This window comes from Colias philodice, chromosome 28 (assembly GCF_061535455.1).
Source record: "Colias philodice isolate Cphi_HAF_F1 chromosome 28, ilColPhil1 Martin Lab GWU primary, whole genome shotgun sequence".
Taxonomy (NCBI): domain Eukaryota; kingdom Metazoa; phylum Arthropoda; class Insecta; order Lepidoptera; family Pieridae; genus Colias; species Colias philodice.
The window spans coordinates 3985156-4003764 of NC_143113.1; the positions used below are offsets into that span (position 1 = coordinate 3985156).

General features: G+C 31.1%; 1 protein-coding gene across 2 annotated transcripts in view; it reads right to left on the reverse strand.

The window, feature by feature from the left end:
• The window catches only part of qsm (Zona pelucida superfamily protein qsm), a 54996-nt gene extending 48847 nt beyond the window's left edge, over positions 1 to 6149 (reverse strand). For both annotated transcript variants that reach the window (XM_089712296.1, XM_089712295.1), the window contains exons 1-2: positions 6066 to 6149; positions 840 to 919 (exon numbers count right to left, since the gene is read on the reverse strand). In XM_089712296.1, coding sequence (XP_089568422.1) covers positions 840 to 897 — 58 coding nt within the window. In that variant the 5' untranslated portion in view covers positions 898 to 919; positions 6066 to 6149. The remainder of the gene's footprint in view (positions 1 to 839; positions 920 to 6065) is intronic.
• Positions 6150 to 18609: the final 12460 nt, after the last annotated feature.

The window sequence follows — 18609 nt, forward strand, 5'->3', positions numbered from 1 at the left end:
AGGACAGCTAGTTTTAGATATCTACTTCCATCCGATTTCCATTTATTAATTTATAAAACTTAATATCGACGAAGAAACTGCCCGAATTAAAATATAATAAAAAATAATTCCTAAATTGAATCAATTTCGTCACAGCAATTTGGCACATGGGACTAACATACTGACATTCTAACAATTATTATACTATGTTAGTAGGTTGTTATTTTTATATGGTCGTATTATTCTTTATAGCGTCATGTCATGCTCTAATTTACGTTAATAAATGTTCTGGAGCTTTCTTTTAGCACGCGTCATTTGTTTAAATTATAATATTAATAATTGATCTACTATTCAAATTACTTTTAATTAAATCTATTTTATTTAATTATTTATTTATTTATTTATTTAATTATTTATTGCACACACAAAGGAAATAGAGACACATAAAGTACAGATAAGAGGAAAACAAAGTGTACAAACGGTGGCCTTATCGCTAGGTAGCGATCTCTTCCAGCTGTAGCTATTTTATTTAATTATAGAAAAATGCAGCGGATCGAATTCTGTCTTATAAGTAGTACCTCTTGTAAGAAAGACAGTAGAAACGGACAATTAATATGTGCTGTACAATTTTCTCCAAAAATTGACCTACTAATATAAAACACTGTACAATTTTTGGAGAAAATCCTGTAGCAAAAATTCGTATTTTTCATATCTATTAGTTGTCAGTTTTTATGCATTTTATGCTGAAGTTTATGTTGATTATTACTTTCTTTCTTGTGCATCGTTGTGCTCCGTTTTATTCTGCTTTACTAGTACCTAATCCCATAAATTGTATAATTTCTAAATATTAAAAAACAAACCTTTAGCCGCTGCCATGTGCAGGAAACTCAAACATAACACTAGTTTATAGAGCGCCATTTTGAAACAACTGTCACTTCACCTGCAACAAAAATGAGGATTCAGCACTTAATTTACTATTTATCTTTATTTATTTATCAGTTTTGTACAAAAATAAATCTAATATCTAATATATATTATAAAGGCGAAAGTTTGTAAGGATGTATGGATGTATGGATGTTTGTTACTCTTTCACGTAAAAACTACTGAACCGATTACAATGAAATTTAGCACACATATAGAGGGTAACTTGGATTAACACATAGGATAGTTTTTATCCCGGAAATCCCACGGGAACGGGAACTTTGCGGGTTTTCCTTTGCAAACGCGGGCGAAGCCGCGGGCGGAAATCTAGTAGAAAATAACTTAAAACTAAACCATAGTGGAGTAACTCATATACTTAGGTAAAGGCATGTCTCATTTATTTATTCCTCCCCCCTCTCATTTAATTACTTCACTAAATCACTACATAGTACTTATAAAACAAAGACGCTTTCTCTGTCCCTATGTAGTATGTAATGCTTAAATCTTTAAAAATCCGCAACGGATTTTGATGCGGTTTTTTAAATAGATAGAGTGATTCAAGCGGAAGGTTTTAGACTTTAGTGTATAATTAATTAGGTTTTAGACAAAGCGGACGAAGCCGCGGGCGGAAAGCTAGTTCATTATATAATATATTATTACCCGGACGCGACGTTTCGCACATTTAGTAGCGAGCGTGGTCACGGGAAAACACGGGAAATAAATTAATATAATATCTAATTACCTACTCGCGTAAAATCAAACACAAGACAAAATAATATACATTCATCCTCACAATTTATTTGTATGCTTCTTATTATTTACATGTTTACAGTTATTTTATTAATATTGTCCATAATCTAGTATTAACGGGTAATTAATTTGATGAATGCTTCAACCGGGAATCGATCCGGTCCGTAGCCACAACTCAAGCATACAAACAAACATTCGTTTTTTATATATGTATTTCAATAATAATGGGAATACAGTTATGGCGGAAATTAAAAATTAATTATAACGGTGTTTATTATTCTATTTCAAACTCAAACTCAAAACATTTATTTATTCAATTAGACTTTTTCTAGAAGCACTTTTGAATGGTCATAACGTCATGCTTTTAACATTTATCATCGATTCGGAAAGCAGTATCTATGGAAAGGAACCGACAAGAAACTCCATACCTATTTGTTCTTTTAAATTATGTCAATATTACCATTTAATTTTCCATTTAAATGTGGAAATGTGTGTGTGTGTGGAACTTTAAATAAGTAGTTACAGTATTTTTTTCACAAGTTTAAGTATTAAGCTAAAAACTGAATTAATAAAGCCATATCTTTGAAAGAAATAAAAATGTTCTGACATAAAAATTAATAATAATATCGTACTTGTAGATTTTAAAATGCTTCACCGATTTCCATATAAGTTTGACTAATCTCTAAGATAAATTTAATTAGTAAAAGTAAACAGACAAAACACATACTTACCTATCAGTGAATAATTACGGAGATATTCATGATGTTTACTTTTAAAGTAAAAGTAATAATAATTTATAAATTACCTATATCGATGACATGACATGCACATGTGTCGATGACCTTTCTTTTTGGAAGTATCACACCGCGTTTTCTGATTATTATGACGTCATTTTACACATTTTTCACTCTTTTTAATTAATAACAATTTACTCTATTTTATTAACACTGCATAGTGCTTAAATAACAACAATTCGTCGTAACTAAAAATGTTATAGAATTATGGCGGCATATTTGAAATTAGAACACTTTTTATTGGCAGTCTAAGAATTAAAAAGTTAATTTTTTATGGCGCCGCGCTGCGTCCTAAAACTATTAACGTTTACAAAAAAAATCAATACATAAGTAAGTAATATCTAATAATTTTAAAAATAATTAAGAGAGATATTAATTATGACGATAAAAAAATTATCCACAAATTATAAACTTATAAAAATAAACTTTTAGTTTTACATAAAATATTATTTCTTTTAATAACTGATATGAGCCTAGTAAATTATAATATACCGTATGATATTATTAAAGTGCCATAAAATTTTATTATCTGTATATTATTCGTGACCATAAATTATTCGATTCATTTATTTATGGCAATTAATACGGTAAATTTAAGAAGTATTATTTTGCCTTAAAATAAATTAGATATTATAATATTTTTTACTGTGAGTAGGTATTGTATGCAGGAAAGAAAAGAAACAAAAAAGAAGTGATTGTTTTAAAGGTATGTACCTATAATTATGTACGTTGGCATGTTGTAGGTTATAATAAAATAGTTGATAAATTCAGGTTTATTATAGTATAAACTTCAATCTTAAGGCTTTGTCAGATAGGACGCGTATTTTAGCGCTGCGTAGTAGCGCTGCAGCGTCCTGTTTTAACGTCGCGCTAGGCTTCGTCAAACAGAACGCTTTAGCGCGCGTTAGGACACAGTAATTGATATTATTAAAGATGCATGTTGTTTACATAATTATTACTTACGAACAAAACAAGGTACAGCGATATTAACTCCGGAGTCGGAAGAATTTTTTACTTACCAGTTTCATTAATTTCTTCTCCGATTTGTGCCCACAATTTTGCCTTCATTGATATATCTTTATAGTTTATATGAACTATCCTTCGTATTATATAAGCATGGATATTTTCTAACCAATTCTATCAAATTTTCGGTCATTATGCAGTATTTTATTATTATTTTACGCCTATTAACGCCGACGCTAAAATAAAATTTGTAAAAAAATACAACACCCGACGTTAAAGCGTCCTAACGCCGCGACAGAGCGTTGCGTACTGCTAGCGCCGGCGCTCTGTTTGACGGTATTCTACGATGGAAGTAGAACACATCTTAGCGTCATATCGCGGCGTCAACTTAACGCTCTGACGCGCGCTAAGTACGCGTCCTGTCTGACAAAGCCTTTAAATTCTACCACAGAATAGGTACCTACTTAATAATAGCAAGCTAGCATAAGATAGCTTAATAAATTTATTGTGTTTTCTTGACTTGCTTTTGTTTTCTACGTGTTTTTTTACACCATAACTTATTACCTAATTATTTTCTGTGTACTGTCTACTACTAGAACTCAAAGTAAATATCTAAATTTCAAAATCTAGATTTACAAGCTAAGCTATTTATTTACCTTTTTATACCAAAACTATACATCAAGCAATGACTTTAAAAATTACGAAGTTTTTGCCGACCAAGCGCACAAAAACAATACCACGTTTTTCTTCTAGACGTATATTTTTTTTAATTAGTTTCAAAGTACATTTACAATGGTAAATGGTCAATTAAACCACAATTAAACTTAGGTAGGTCTGTAGTTATGTTTCTTTCAAATAAACCAACTTTTAAGAATTTCATAAGAAGGTAGCTAAATCTATACGGACGAACTAGCCACGAATTGATATAGGTCTCTGTCCCTGTCATCTCTGTCCCACCGTCCCACGGGAACGGGAACTATGCGGGTTTTCCTTGGAAAACGCGGGCGAAGCCGCGCGCGGAAATCTAGTCATTTTATAAACTACATTCTATTCCCTTAATAACATATTAAATTAGAAATTCCAGATTCTAAGTAGGATTTATATATCACAGAAACAACAAGTCTACTGTCTAACTCTATCCAAGCCATTTATTACAATTAGGGCTGATTTTTCAATGCTTGGATAAAACTTATTCGTCGAATAATGTATAAAACTACCATTTTAAAAACGTATTCTAATTGCCCGTATTTGACAATTTACATGACATTTTAATACTATCGTGTAATACTTTATTGGACGGATAAGTTTTATCCAAGCATTGAAAAGTCGGCCCTTATAAAACAACTTTGAAATGAAAGGGATACATATAGTTATATGTTATTTTAGGGAATACTAAATTGTTATTATGACCTGATTTTATTGGCCTTTTATATTATAATTTAACTGATAAATTAGTTTGGATGTAAAATAAGCATTAATTTTTACGTCTAGATGTTTACGTTTTCGTAATATAAGTAAACGCAGTGAAGAGTTTGTTTGTTTGAACGCGCTAATCTCAGGAACCTGGTCCGATTTGAAAAATTCTTTCGGTGTTAGATAGCCCGTTTATCGAAGAAGGCTATAGGATATCATTACGCTAAGACCAATAAGAGCGAAGCTACGCGGGTGAAACCGCGAAGCGCAGCTAGTACATCATAATTGAGGTATGTTTTTCACTTTTATTAAATAATCCATAACATTTATCTTGCATTTCCCATTAAATCTCCTTCTAAATAACGAACATAGTAAATAAGTGGGAAATAACAAAAGTCAGCGTCTCAGCTTTTGCTGAACTGTAGTGGACAGCGCTGTTTATCAGCTGCTATTCAGGCTCTATGATGGTGTATACTTATCAGTGTACTAGTAGGTAACTATGTATCTTAACTTTTACAACAAGCAATAATATTTTAAAAACTTGTAATCTTCTTATATATAAAAATGAATCGCAAAATGTGTTGGTAAGCGCATAACTCGAGAACGGCTGAACCGATTTCGATAATTCTTTTTTTATTATATTCCTTGAAGTACGAGGATGGTTCTTATGTAGAGAAAACGTAAATATTATGTACCACGGGCGAAGCCGGGGCGGACCGCTAGTGATAAATAAGTTTATTTATAATTCAATAAACTTGGTGTCCTTGTTTGCTCTTTGACAAAAGCTCTTTTAAAACTTATCTTATTATTTGGTTTGTTTTACTAGGATTTTAGTCTCAATTCAACTTTTAAACGTTCTTAAATAAATTAAGACTTTTAAAACATTTCAAATTGATATTGCAAAAAGTGGGTTTTTCGCTTAATTCGGAATAGGTATGTAGGTATATTGTGAATTCATGAATTATTAAATAGGTGTATGATTATCCCATAACAACAACAACAACAACAATTAACATACTATAAAATAGTCTACAATATTGAGTTAACTTTTAATAAAGTTATATTATTTTAAATAACATTTAAATACACATACAAACTATTTAAAACTAAAACATGAACGTATCCTCTCAAATGCGTGCAACAAAAAACACAAATGTCAAAATAACATTGACATATATTCGAATTAACACTATTTACCAAACTCAAGGTTATTCAAAAGTGCACAGATAGTAAAAGAATACTCACAAAACACAATAATTATTGTTGACAGCTGACTAAATATGGCACTATCGAGCGGCAGACAGTCGCCGCGCGCGCACTCCACGAGTCACGACTCGACTGAGTGGTCGAGTCGAAATCGTAAAGCAGCGGTTAGACTGGTCACTAAATTAATATTGTAAGGATATATTTGTATGTATGTTTGTAATGTTTTCATACAAAACTACTGTACCGATTTTGAAATTTATTTCGCTAGCGGAAAGCTACATTTTTCTTAAGTTACATAGGCATGTTATTTCGTTTTTATCCCGGGTAAGCGGGAGTGGAGCCGGGACGAGCTGCTAGTGTAAAATAAATTTCTATATAGTATAAAACAAAGTCTGTCTGTCCGTCACTGCTTGCTTAAATATTAAAAACTAAATTTCCGCCCGCGGCTTCGCCCGCGTTTTCAATGAAAAACTCGTTCCCGTGGGATTTCCGGGATAAAACCTATCCTATGTGTTAATCCAAGTTACCCTCTATATGTGTGCTAAATTTCATTGTAATCGGTTCAGTAGCATTTGCGTGAAAGAGTAACACACGCACACACACATCCTCACAAACTTTCGCATTTATAATGTATACATATAATGTATAGTAGGACTAAGCAACGGATTTTGATGCTTTTTTAATAGTAGAGTGATTCTGGAGGAAGGTTTTATTATATAAATTATTAGATATAGCGGTCGAAGCCGTGGGCGGAAAGCGAGTTTAACAATATAATACTAACTCCAGTTATTTTCTTATTTCCATGCGTAATTGGAATAAAAATAAAAATGTTTAATTTACGAGTTGTCATATAAGCATGTTTTGTACTTTTTTAAGACAATGCACAAACCGGTCATTATTTAATTAATCGAATGTTTATACTTTATATTAACACACATTACACATACCTAGTTAAATAAGTGGAGTTAGTGTGAATTATTTATTTAAATTGCATCAAACTACATACAAAATGAAAACTGTGTACGACAGAAGATCTATTTTAATGGTGCATTTACACATTCATGCGAATAGCGAGGTGAATAACGAACACGCGTATGAACAATGCCACTATTTGCCTTGACATTCGCGTATTCGTATGAAGTTCGATTATTTTTCTGAGTTCGGACGTAGTCAAAGGTCAGACGAATGTGCGAAAGTGGTTCACGATGACCAAATTGTATTGTATTAGAAGAAGAATAGTAAAGAAAGGTAGGTAGTTCTTATATATTTTTATCACATCCTTCAGTACTATTTTAACTTATTTATTTTCTGTGGTCTAGCAGAGATCGGTATAAGTCATAACCCTTTATTAAGTTTGTAAGAAATGATATTGTAAAAGTTAATAATTAATAATGTGATTTATTTAGTGATTGTCAAAATACCCACAAATATAAAAATTTCAATATACAATAAACAACATTGCGAAAAAAGAGAAATATAAAACAATAAAAAATTAAAAATGTATCATTGTGAACAACGCTTTATTCATCAGAAGCTCATTGCAAGAGAACCTGTGAAGGCTGTATTGGTTTTTCTACAAATTAAAACGTCGTAACTACCATATTTATTCATGGAAAATTCAACTATATTTGATAAGAATTAAGGTATATTTTTGTTTAACACAAATAACATTACCTTATCCTCAAAGTAAGTAAAGACAAATTTTAACTTTTCAACCAAATCTGTCTATTTTTAGCCGATTCGTCGATAGCGCAGAGGTCGCAGGTTCGATTCCCGTGGACAATTGTTTCGTTACTGTGTCGTGACGTCATAGCCCAAGTATGGGGATAGCCGCGCAACATGCTGTCGAACAAAAAATCGGTCAAGTGCGTGTCGGCCCACGCACACAGAAACCTACGTACCACGTAGTAAAAGTGTTAAGAAATAATTATTATTCTGTATATATCTATACTTTTCTATACTAATATTATAAAGCTGAAGTGTTTGTTTGTTTGTTTGAACGCGCTAATCTCGGCAACTACTGGTCCGATTTGAAAAATTATTTCGGTGTTAGATAGCCAATTTATCCAGGAAGGCTATAGGCTTTATATCATCACGCTAGGACCAACAGGAGCGGAGTACGCGGGTAAAACCGCGAAACGCAGCTAGTATATTATAAAAACATTTTAATTTTTAACGAATAAGGTAGGTCCTACATTTCATCGTGTAAGCGCTAGCTATTCAATAAAATAGCGAATTCAACCAGATGACTGCATATATTATACAAATCATTCTATGAGATTTTTCGTTACTTGTCCATTTCTCTACAATATCATAAAACTAGCGGTCCGCCCCGGCTTCGCCCGTGGTACATATTTCGCAATAAAAGGTAGCCTATTTCTCAGGGTCTAAAGATTATCTGTGACAAATTTCATCAAAATCGGTCCAGTAGTTTATGCGTGAAAACCATACATACATACATACAAACCTTTCCTCTTTATAATATTAGTATCTAGATAAAGTGGTGAAGCAAAAATCTATGATAATAATAGCATTTCTAAATAGGTAAAAAGCGTACCGCTATTATTAAGTATTTTGTGGTATTACTTTATTTTTATTAATTTACAGTACATGAAGACTCATTGTACATAGAGATAGAAATCATATTTGAATAATATGAATATATAATAATATAACGGCATACGTTATAATTCAATATTTTTAAAACAATATTAATTGTTTAAAAACGAAAAGAGAAAACTAGCACACACGATTAAATTAACATGCATCATGTACCTATATAATTAAATGAATATTTTCACTTATACCTACAAATACATCCAGATAAAAAAAGAAACACAAAAAGATTGAAGATTCACGCATATTCACCATAGGTATGGGGTTTAAACTTTAAAGGTACAGTCTTAGTTGTCTACTGAATATAAAAATATTATTCATTCTAAGTAATTTATTATAAATCATACAATATTAATATTTTGAAAATACAAGTTGGCAACCCTAGCATGTCGGAACAATATTAACAATAACAAGTCCACACAATGTATTCGATATTCTATTCTTGAGTTATCACTTTGATAGCGCCGTGAAAGTAAATAGGGTTGTCTATTTCAAGTTTAATCATTTTTTTTTATTTTAGTAATAATTTCCTATTTCAATAAATTTCTAATTGAGACACTTACGATAAATGTACCTTGTTAAAATGGTAGTAGTTAATAAAAATAAACGGTTGATTCGTTTATATTGATAAGAACTTATTTTATTTTATTTTTAAGTCCTTGCATTCAAATTATTCAGTTATTGTTAATTAATAAGGATACATCTAGTTTTTATATAGATTATCCTTATTATAAAGAATGAAAATTTAAAAAAAATAGTGTTTTGTGTGTACTTTCTAATGTTAACGAAAGTTGTTTTTTTAATATATATTTTTTTTTTTATTAAAAAATATTAAAAAATTTCGTTTTTGGTAATTTGGTAAAGATTTTTTTCTAGTTATCGATAGTAATTACTTATATTATATCAGTATTTGTTTCACTCCTACAGCTTTTACGTTTGCCTCGTGCAGTCAAAGTAAAACAAGATTTATTTCAAAAACTAGCTAGTAACAGCCCTATACACATCTATCAGAAATAGATAGAAGGATTTATTTATTTTTGAGCTCCAAACGACGCTTTCCGATACGGTAACAACGGGAAATTTGTTGAGCTTTGTTTTCAATTTTATATTACATACTACGTATTGTTTGCTCCTTTGGTATTTTTCCCTTAATCGAATTTTATAGAAGGTTCTGGAATAAGGAGCGTGGAATTTGGCGTATTGGGTTAAGGATTATAATTTACTAGCTGCGCTTCGCGGTTTCACCCGCGTGGCTCCACTCCTGTTGGTCGTGATGATATATAACCTTCCTCGATAAATGGGCTATCTAACATCGAAATAATTTTCCAAATCGGATCAATAGTTCCCGAGATTAGCGCGTTCAAACAAACAAACAAACAAACTCTTCAGCTTTATAATATTAAGTATACTTAGATATAAGTACTACGTGTTGTTTGTACCTTTGATATTTTCCGTTGATATAATTTTCCAGAAGGCTTTGCAAATGGCATAATATCTCGATGATGGCATATTAATTTATTAAAAATCTTTTGAATGTTAAATGTAATATAGGTGTCCGTCGCGGTCGCGTGTAAAATAAATATGTAGTAGGTATTGGCATTTGGCACTCCGTAATATTGGTTCTTTGTATTATAATTTTAATCAATATCATAATATCATTTTCAGTGCTTTTATACTCTCGTTAAATAATAAAGAAACTCAAATGACATCCGCGCATCATTTCTTAGTATAAATCTTTTTAATTTTCGTCCTACAACCTGTTTCGGTCATTGAACCTTGCCAAAATGCAGACCCATAACTCAATTCGGCTTTTTGGACGTTTAGTTTAAAATAATCATAGGTTATTTATCATTGTTTGGCGGTCGCTTTGATTTTGAAGGCAAAAGTAGAATTAAATTATCTAAATCTATATTAAAAAGTGCGAATATATTTATGAGTTTATATCTCTTTTATAGAAAGAAGTGCCGAAACCATATGGCACTATTTTTCAAAATTATTTCGCCCGTGTGTTCAAAACTCAACCAACATAGTTCCCATTCCTGTGGGATTATTCTGGGTCTTCAGCTATCTACATACCAAATTTCATTGTAATCGGTTCAGTAGTATTTACGTGAAAGAGTACGTATATTTAATTTTAATACTATAGATACTGATACACATTATATCTGCAAGTAAATAAAATCTAAATTTATCATCATCATCATCATCAATACATATAATAAAATTCTAGAAAAGTGGTGTCTGTACAATGAAAATATGTAAAAAAAAATTAGCAGGGGTTATTACTAAATCGATCCCAAACCCAAAACTGTTGTTAAAAAAATTTTTGTCTGTTTGTCTGTATGTTTGAACACGCTAATCTCAGAAACGGCTTATCCGATTTAGATGCGGTTTTCACTAATATATTGTGGTAAGCTTCATTTAACATTTAGTGATTATTTCATGTCAATCGGTTCATAAATAAAAAAGTTATGACCATTTAAGTAATCACAGCGAACATTTGCTAAGGCATTCTATATAGTCCAGGAGGAATCGGCGCATGAGTACCGAAAACTATTCCACCTCAATTTTTTTACGTGATCCTCTTCAAATTGCCCTACTGATGATATAAATGCATGTTGCCATGGGGCAACCCGGTGCCATATTGTTTAAACCGAAATTGTTTAAACAATTGCAAGGAATTGTTATTTTTCAACCGGACAAATTTTTTTTATATTTTTTATCGAAATACCAATAAAAAAGGTCCAATTACTTTTCACGATAAAGTTAATATTTTCAAAGATATGAATTTTTTAAGGTTTGAAAAATCTCAAATTTGGGTACTTTCGACCCATGAAAAATATATTTAAAAAAAAAATAATATATAAGTAATATTTTTTTTTCAATTCTCTATACAATAGTTAATAATATTGTTAATAGAGATTTAAGAAAATTTCATTGTTTATATCTGTTTTTTAATTGTTAACTTCGCGCGCTCACAAATAATATAAGTTGCATACTTCTATGTGGTTGTGATTCAGAAGACTGTAAGAATATAATATATAAAAATAATATTGATAATAAATAAATACTTATTTTTAAATCTTGTTTTATTATTTCATACTTCTCCATCTATAACTTTCGTTTGAAGAAGTTATTCAATGTAATTAATAAGGTAAAAGACCTAGTTATTGACACTTTAAATTTTATTTTAGTTAAAAAAAAAACAAATCAATTCTAATAAATTAATAAATATAATTTTTGAATTAAAAATTTTAAGATCTTTGGTTTTTTGAGAACATTTCATTCTTTTAATTAAAATCAAATTGCGAGTGTCAAACAACTAGGCCAGTGTCAATAACTGGGTCTTTTACCTTACTTGCTGTTTCAATAACAAAAAAGTAATATAAACTGACAAAAAAGTAATTTTAATTACATGTTTCAATTTATGCTTAAATAACTTTAAAAAAATTGATTTCAGAAAAAAATATATAAGAAACAAATTGTAGACAATTTAATTATTAATAAGATTGCTCTCTTTAGAAATCTTGATAAAGTTGATAGTTTTTAAGATAAATGATAAATAATGATTCAAGACACAGAGAGGCCGATGCAGCGCATGAGTAAGAGAGAGACGGCGATACTTAAAGGTAAGCGGCGCGTACTTGTGAGCGCGCGAAGTTAACAATTAAAAAACAGATATAAACAATGAAATTTTCTTAAATCTCTATTAACAATATTATTAACTATTGTATAGAGAATTGAAAAAAAAATATTACTTATATATTATTTTTTTTTTAAATATATTTTTCATGGGTCGAAAGTACCCAAATTTGAGATTTTTCAAACCTTAAAAAATTCATATCTTTGAAAATATTAACTTTATCGTGAAAAGTAATTGGACCTTTTTTATTGGTATTTCGATAAAAAATATAAAAAAAATTTGTCCGGTTGAAAAATAACAATTCCTTGCAATTGTTTAAACAATTTCGGTTTAAACAATATGGCACCGGGTTGCCCCATGGCAACATGCATTTATATCATCAGTAGGGCAATTTGAAGAGGATCACGTAAAAAAATTGAGGTGGAATAGTTTTCGGTACTCATGCGCCGATTCCTCCTGGACTAATACATGAATTACTTTATTACGTAAATTATACGCTAAAGTTATTCCTTGACATGTCCAGATGATCATATCGAAAGTCCCCAAGCGTGGGGGGGGGAGGTGGTTATGCTGAGGGGGTAGTAGGGGAGGTCAAAGGACCTTTATTTAGATTTTTGCTCATAAGTCTAAAACCTGCACAAATATGTAGCATTATGGTTACTTCTAGGTAAATTTTCTATATAAAAGGTCTTTGAAATTATGTCGTAGGTATTATTTTTAACCCCCGACGCAAAAAGAGGGGTGTTATGTCCGCTATGTGTGTATTGCGTGTCTGTCTGTGCCACCGTAGCTCGCTAACGGGTAATACCAATTAGATGAGTTTTTTTGTTACATTAGTTGTTTATTATATTATATAGGGGTAAGTGGGAATGAAAAAAACGAATGTTAGTTGTTAATGTAGGTTGTTAATGTAGGTTATGAGGTTATACCCAAGTGATATATCAAATGAAAATAGACGACATGTCAGAAACAATTAGTCAAATTTTATCAAAATCGGTTCATCCATTTATTTGATATAGGGGTAAAAGTGGGAATAAATAAATGAATTTTATCAAATATACTCAAGTGACGTATCTAATGAAAGACATGACGTGTAAAGTACAATAAGACATATTTTATCAAAATTGGTTCATCCATTTATTGGATAAAAGTGGCAATAAAAGTTGTCAAATATACCTAAGTGGCATATCAAATGAAAGGGCAAGACCTGACGTGAGAAGTATAATGAGGCATAGGTATTTAATCAAAATCGGTTCATCCATTTATTATACATATAGAGGGGTAAAAGTGGGAATGAAAAAAACGAATGTTGTCTGTTATACACAAGTGATATATCAAATGAAAAAAGATGACCTGTCAGAAACAATTAAGTAGTCCAATGTTATCAAAATCGGTTCATCCATTTATTTGATATAGGGGTAAAAGTGGGAATAAATAAATTTTATCAAATATACTCAAGTGACTTATCTAATGAAAGACATGACGTGTAAAGTACAATAAGACATATTTTATCAAAATTGGTTCATCCATTTATTGGATATAGGTATAAAAGTGGGAATAAAAGTTGTCAAATAATATACCCAAGTGGCATATCAAATGAAAGGGCTAGACCTGACGTGAGAAGTATGATGAGGCATATTTAATCAAAATCGGTTCATCCATTTATTGATTTATAGCGGTAAAAGTGGGAATGAATTATCGAATGTGGTCAAATAATATAATCAAGCGGCATATCAAATGACGTGTGAATTACAATTAGTCATGTTTTATCAAAATTGTTAATCTGTTCATTACATATAGGGCACCTTAGGGGTGATAGTGGGGATAAATAATCCAAATGGAGTACCAAACGAAAGGACATGTACATAATATATAGGTATGATTAGAGTGCCATTAGACAATAGACATGGTTTAGATCAAAATCGGTTCTGCCATTTACTAGGGGTGAAAGGGAAAAGTTGAACGTCTGTGAAAGTAGAAGGAATATGGGAGCGGGAGAATAACCACATCCTGGAAATTTTGAACTCTTCTGTACCTAAGTTTTATACCTAGCTCAGTTTAGTAATAAATTTTACTAACAGTTCTTTTGTGTTATTATTTATTTTATTTCTTAACTTTATAATAATGTGTAAGTACTTATAATTTAGTTGTATATGATAGTACGTGTTTCAAGACGTGTTTACTCAATAATTGTGTGTTAAGTAGTAACTACTATGCAGTCACTATTCCACGCGGACGAAGTCGCGGGCACAGCTAGTCTATAATAAAATAAATAAAAGCAATACTATTCCACGATTGAAAGTGTACGCTTTAACAAAATATCTAGTTCCAATATTGTATTCGGAGATAAAATATCGGTTATGATTTGAAGGAAATGTAATATATCCTTCCTTGAGGCTTCAATGAAACGTCTTCAACATTTATATCTCCTACCACAAATAAAATATGATATCCGTTTCACAAACTTTGCTAACACATTTTGTCAGGCGTTTCAAATTTCTTCAAATGAGTTTTCTAGACGCTCTTCTAATATCTTCCACTTTGCGCTAGTCTTTAAGGCGTAATAAAGATGAAACTATACGTATTTAAATAGTTCTTATGTTGGGAAAGACATTTCCAACTTGATAAAAGCGTGTCTCCCGTTTATTTTAGATCTAATATTGTTTTACGTAAATCAGACTCTATTTTGAAGGCAACACGGTCGTGTTTCGAATGCAGTGTCCTGATTAGCTTGGTTTAGATATCATAGGTCAAGTACGATAGTGACGTAAACGGGAAACAGGATGTCTAGTGATGGCGAAATTCGTTTATCGATTGTCGATAAATAAATACTTATAATATACCACTACACCCAAATACATAACTAATAAAGAACTATTAATTAAGACTAAGTATCAAAATTAATCTTATTTTAAAATTCGGCAATTATCTATCTCTTTAATTTAAACCAATGTCAAACATTCTGTAAATTGGTAAACATGGTGAAATAAATATGTCAATATTATAACATTTGTATGTATTTACGGTATATAATTTAAAGAAAAGATTCAAGAAAATGTCATACGAAACACGATCGGCACTAAATACAAAATAGTTTTCGTTTTAACTACAATCTAGGTAAGTATTTGCCTAATGCCTTGTTATATTTTATTACTTATACAATAATTTAAAAGTATGTCACGAATATTTTATTCAGGATTGCCATGAAAACAGTAATAAACTGAACTTGAAACTTGAATTTTTTTACTTCTAGAATCTAGATCAAGGTCAATTGTAGCATACACGACATTTTCTAACTTTTAAGTACTTCAAGTTTGAACATAGGCTCTTAGTTGAAATTATTTCGCTCTCTTTTCACGCTCACTCCATCCATTATTTAAGGGAATGTTAAATCCTTGAAATTACGTTGACAGATAATATAATATAGAGAGAGCGAGTATAGACATAATGTGTAAGAGAGAAAACATGTTAAGCTCCATCACTTTTGATTCCTTTCTTTATAAAGTGAATGTCGCGTGAGCGTAGAAGCGAGGATTATTCATACCACCACTGCTCACATAATACAATCACAGAATTTAAAATAAAGAATTGTCGATAGTTTATTTTATCGATAAAACACATCACTATAGTATCAAGAGCGCATCTGCAATGTTGCAATGGGTCGATTCAGCTCGCCCGGCTACCTTCATATAGGTTACAGGTCAAACTAGATCTGGAAATTTCTAGATTTCTTTGTATAGTTTCGGGAAAATGTAATATTCTCAATATACTTCAGTACTTCATACAATCGTTCTATTATTATAATGTTTTTATTGAAATGTAAAGCTTTTCTGCAACACGAATAAAATATTAAATACTTAAATAAATAAATAAATCATTTATTGCATAAAAACATGGTAGATACATACAAAGATATTAAGATCAAAATTATAGAACATTCATGCTTTTACTATAACTACATGTACATAGCATACAATAATTATTATTAATTCACAAAATGAACGTAGAATGATTAGTTAGAATCTTGTTAGAATAATTTTAATATGAGTCAAATATTGTACCTAGCATAAAACAAAGTCGCTTTCTCTGTCCCTATATCCCTAATCCCTATGTATGCTTAAAAGTTAAAACTTTAATACTGCGCAACAGATTGTAATGTTTTAGTAGATAGAGTGATGACAAGGAAGGTTTAAGTACATAATTATTTAAATGTAAAACTTTATTTGAAACTAGCTAGTAGCTGTGCTCCGCGGTTTCACCCGCATTGCTCCGCTCCTGTTGGTCTTAGCATGATGATAATATATTATAGACTATAGCCTTCCTCGATAAATGGGCTATCTAACACCGAAAGAATTTTTCAAATCGGACCAGTAGTTCCTGAGATTAGCGCGTTCAAACAAACAAACTCTTCAGCTTTATAATATAAGTATAGGTAGGTGCTGAAAACGTAATAGACAGACAGACTTTTATTTATATATCAGTATAGATTGTGAATCACTGTATACTCTGATTTCTTATTCAATTATTACGAAGTATCTAATTTTATTTAACAAAGGAAATCCCCACGATCTGCCTTGACTCTGTCATCTACAAGGTGACTTTTGTTCTAAGTTATATTTAAGTAGGGTATTCCCCATTTTGCAGTATATCGATTCATAATATACATAAGTAATATCTATGTACTAGCTGAGCCCCGCGGTTTCACCCGCGTGGATCCGCTTCTGTTGGTCTTAGCGTGATGATAATATCTAACACCGAAAGAATTTTTCAATTCGGACCAGTAGTTCCTGAGATTAGCGCGTTCAAACAAACAAACTCTTCAGCTTATTTTTCTACTAACCACGTCATATAATATTGAAATTCTCACATACATTCATACATAATATCGCACGCTGAGAACGAAAGTGACCTAATACGAAATTCGTGTTTTTGGGAATCATCAAAAAAGTGTTCGTAATTTACAGAACTATTTACAAATCATGTCATAATTTGTTCGCATGCAAAGTTATATAAGATATTAAAGTCTGATATCATTTTAGAGGATATTGTCCACCCATACAATCCATAAAAAATAAATTAAATTAAATTTAAATATTTTTTATCTTTTTTTAAAAATTACCATTAGATATTGCGTCACTTTAGTACTGAAAGCTTGTAAATCATCTTTGACTAGTTTGGGAATGAGTCACTTTAGTATTTTTGTTCTATGCATGCATTTGGACGTAACCTGAATTATGTCAACTTAGTATTAAAATATTAATGGGAAGTAGTCTAATGAAACCAAATGTTAACTAAGAATTTATATTTATTGTTTGTTTCCAGACTCATTTTTACTATTTACTTAATACCTATGGGCAATCAACTCTAATATTGGTATTATTAATCAACAAAAAATTATACTTCAGTATAATTAATTAAAAAAAGTAATAAAAAAGTGCAGTTTTAGTTAGGAACTAGCGGTCCGCCCCGGCTCCGCCCGTGGTACATATTTCGCAATAAAAGGTAGTCTATGTTCTTTTTCAATGTATAAAGATTATCTGTGCCAAATTTCATCAAAATCGGTTCAGTAGTTTATGCGTGAAAACCATACATACATACAAACCTTTCCTCTTTATAATATTACTAGCTTACCGCCCGCGGCTTCGCCTACTTTTTTTCAAACCTAATAAATTATACACTTAAACCTTCCTATTTAATCACTCTATGAATTAAAAAAAACCGCATCAAAATCCGTTCCGTAGTTTTAAAGATTTATTTCGCACCTCTTAAAGTGAAAGTTTATTAAAAATTTTGGCTCAGAGCAGATAGATAAATAGCGAACAAAACGCAAGTAAGATCCTGGAAAGTACTAAGTAAAATTCTACTAACAGCTGCGAGTGAAAATCTAGGTAATGAGATACGATGCAGAAACAAGTGGCCGAATGCCAAAAGGTTACTAACGAAAAGAATGAAGCATACCTATCGTTACAGCAGACCTACACTTGCAGACGAGAGAGAGCATAAAGCGCGACGAAGGAAAAAAAATAACTACACAAGAGAAAGAAGAAGAAATGTGTTGATGTCAACTAACTTGGAGAGATTGCTAAAAGTTTCTCAACGAAGGACTCGAGAAACTTTTACAGCCAAACTAATAGAGGTAGGAAAGATTTCAAACCTAGAACCTCAGCTTGTAAAAGTAAGGTGGTGAGCTACTAAATAGTAAGAACGATATTATTAAAAGATGGAATTAGTACTTCCAAGAACTGCTAAATAGCACAGAAACTGCTGAAACACCTTCTGCCATACAAAATTATACTAACATCCCAGATATCTCGCTGCCTACAA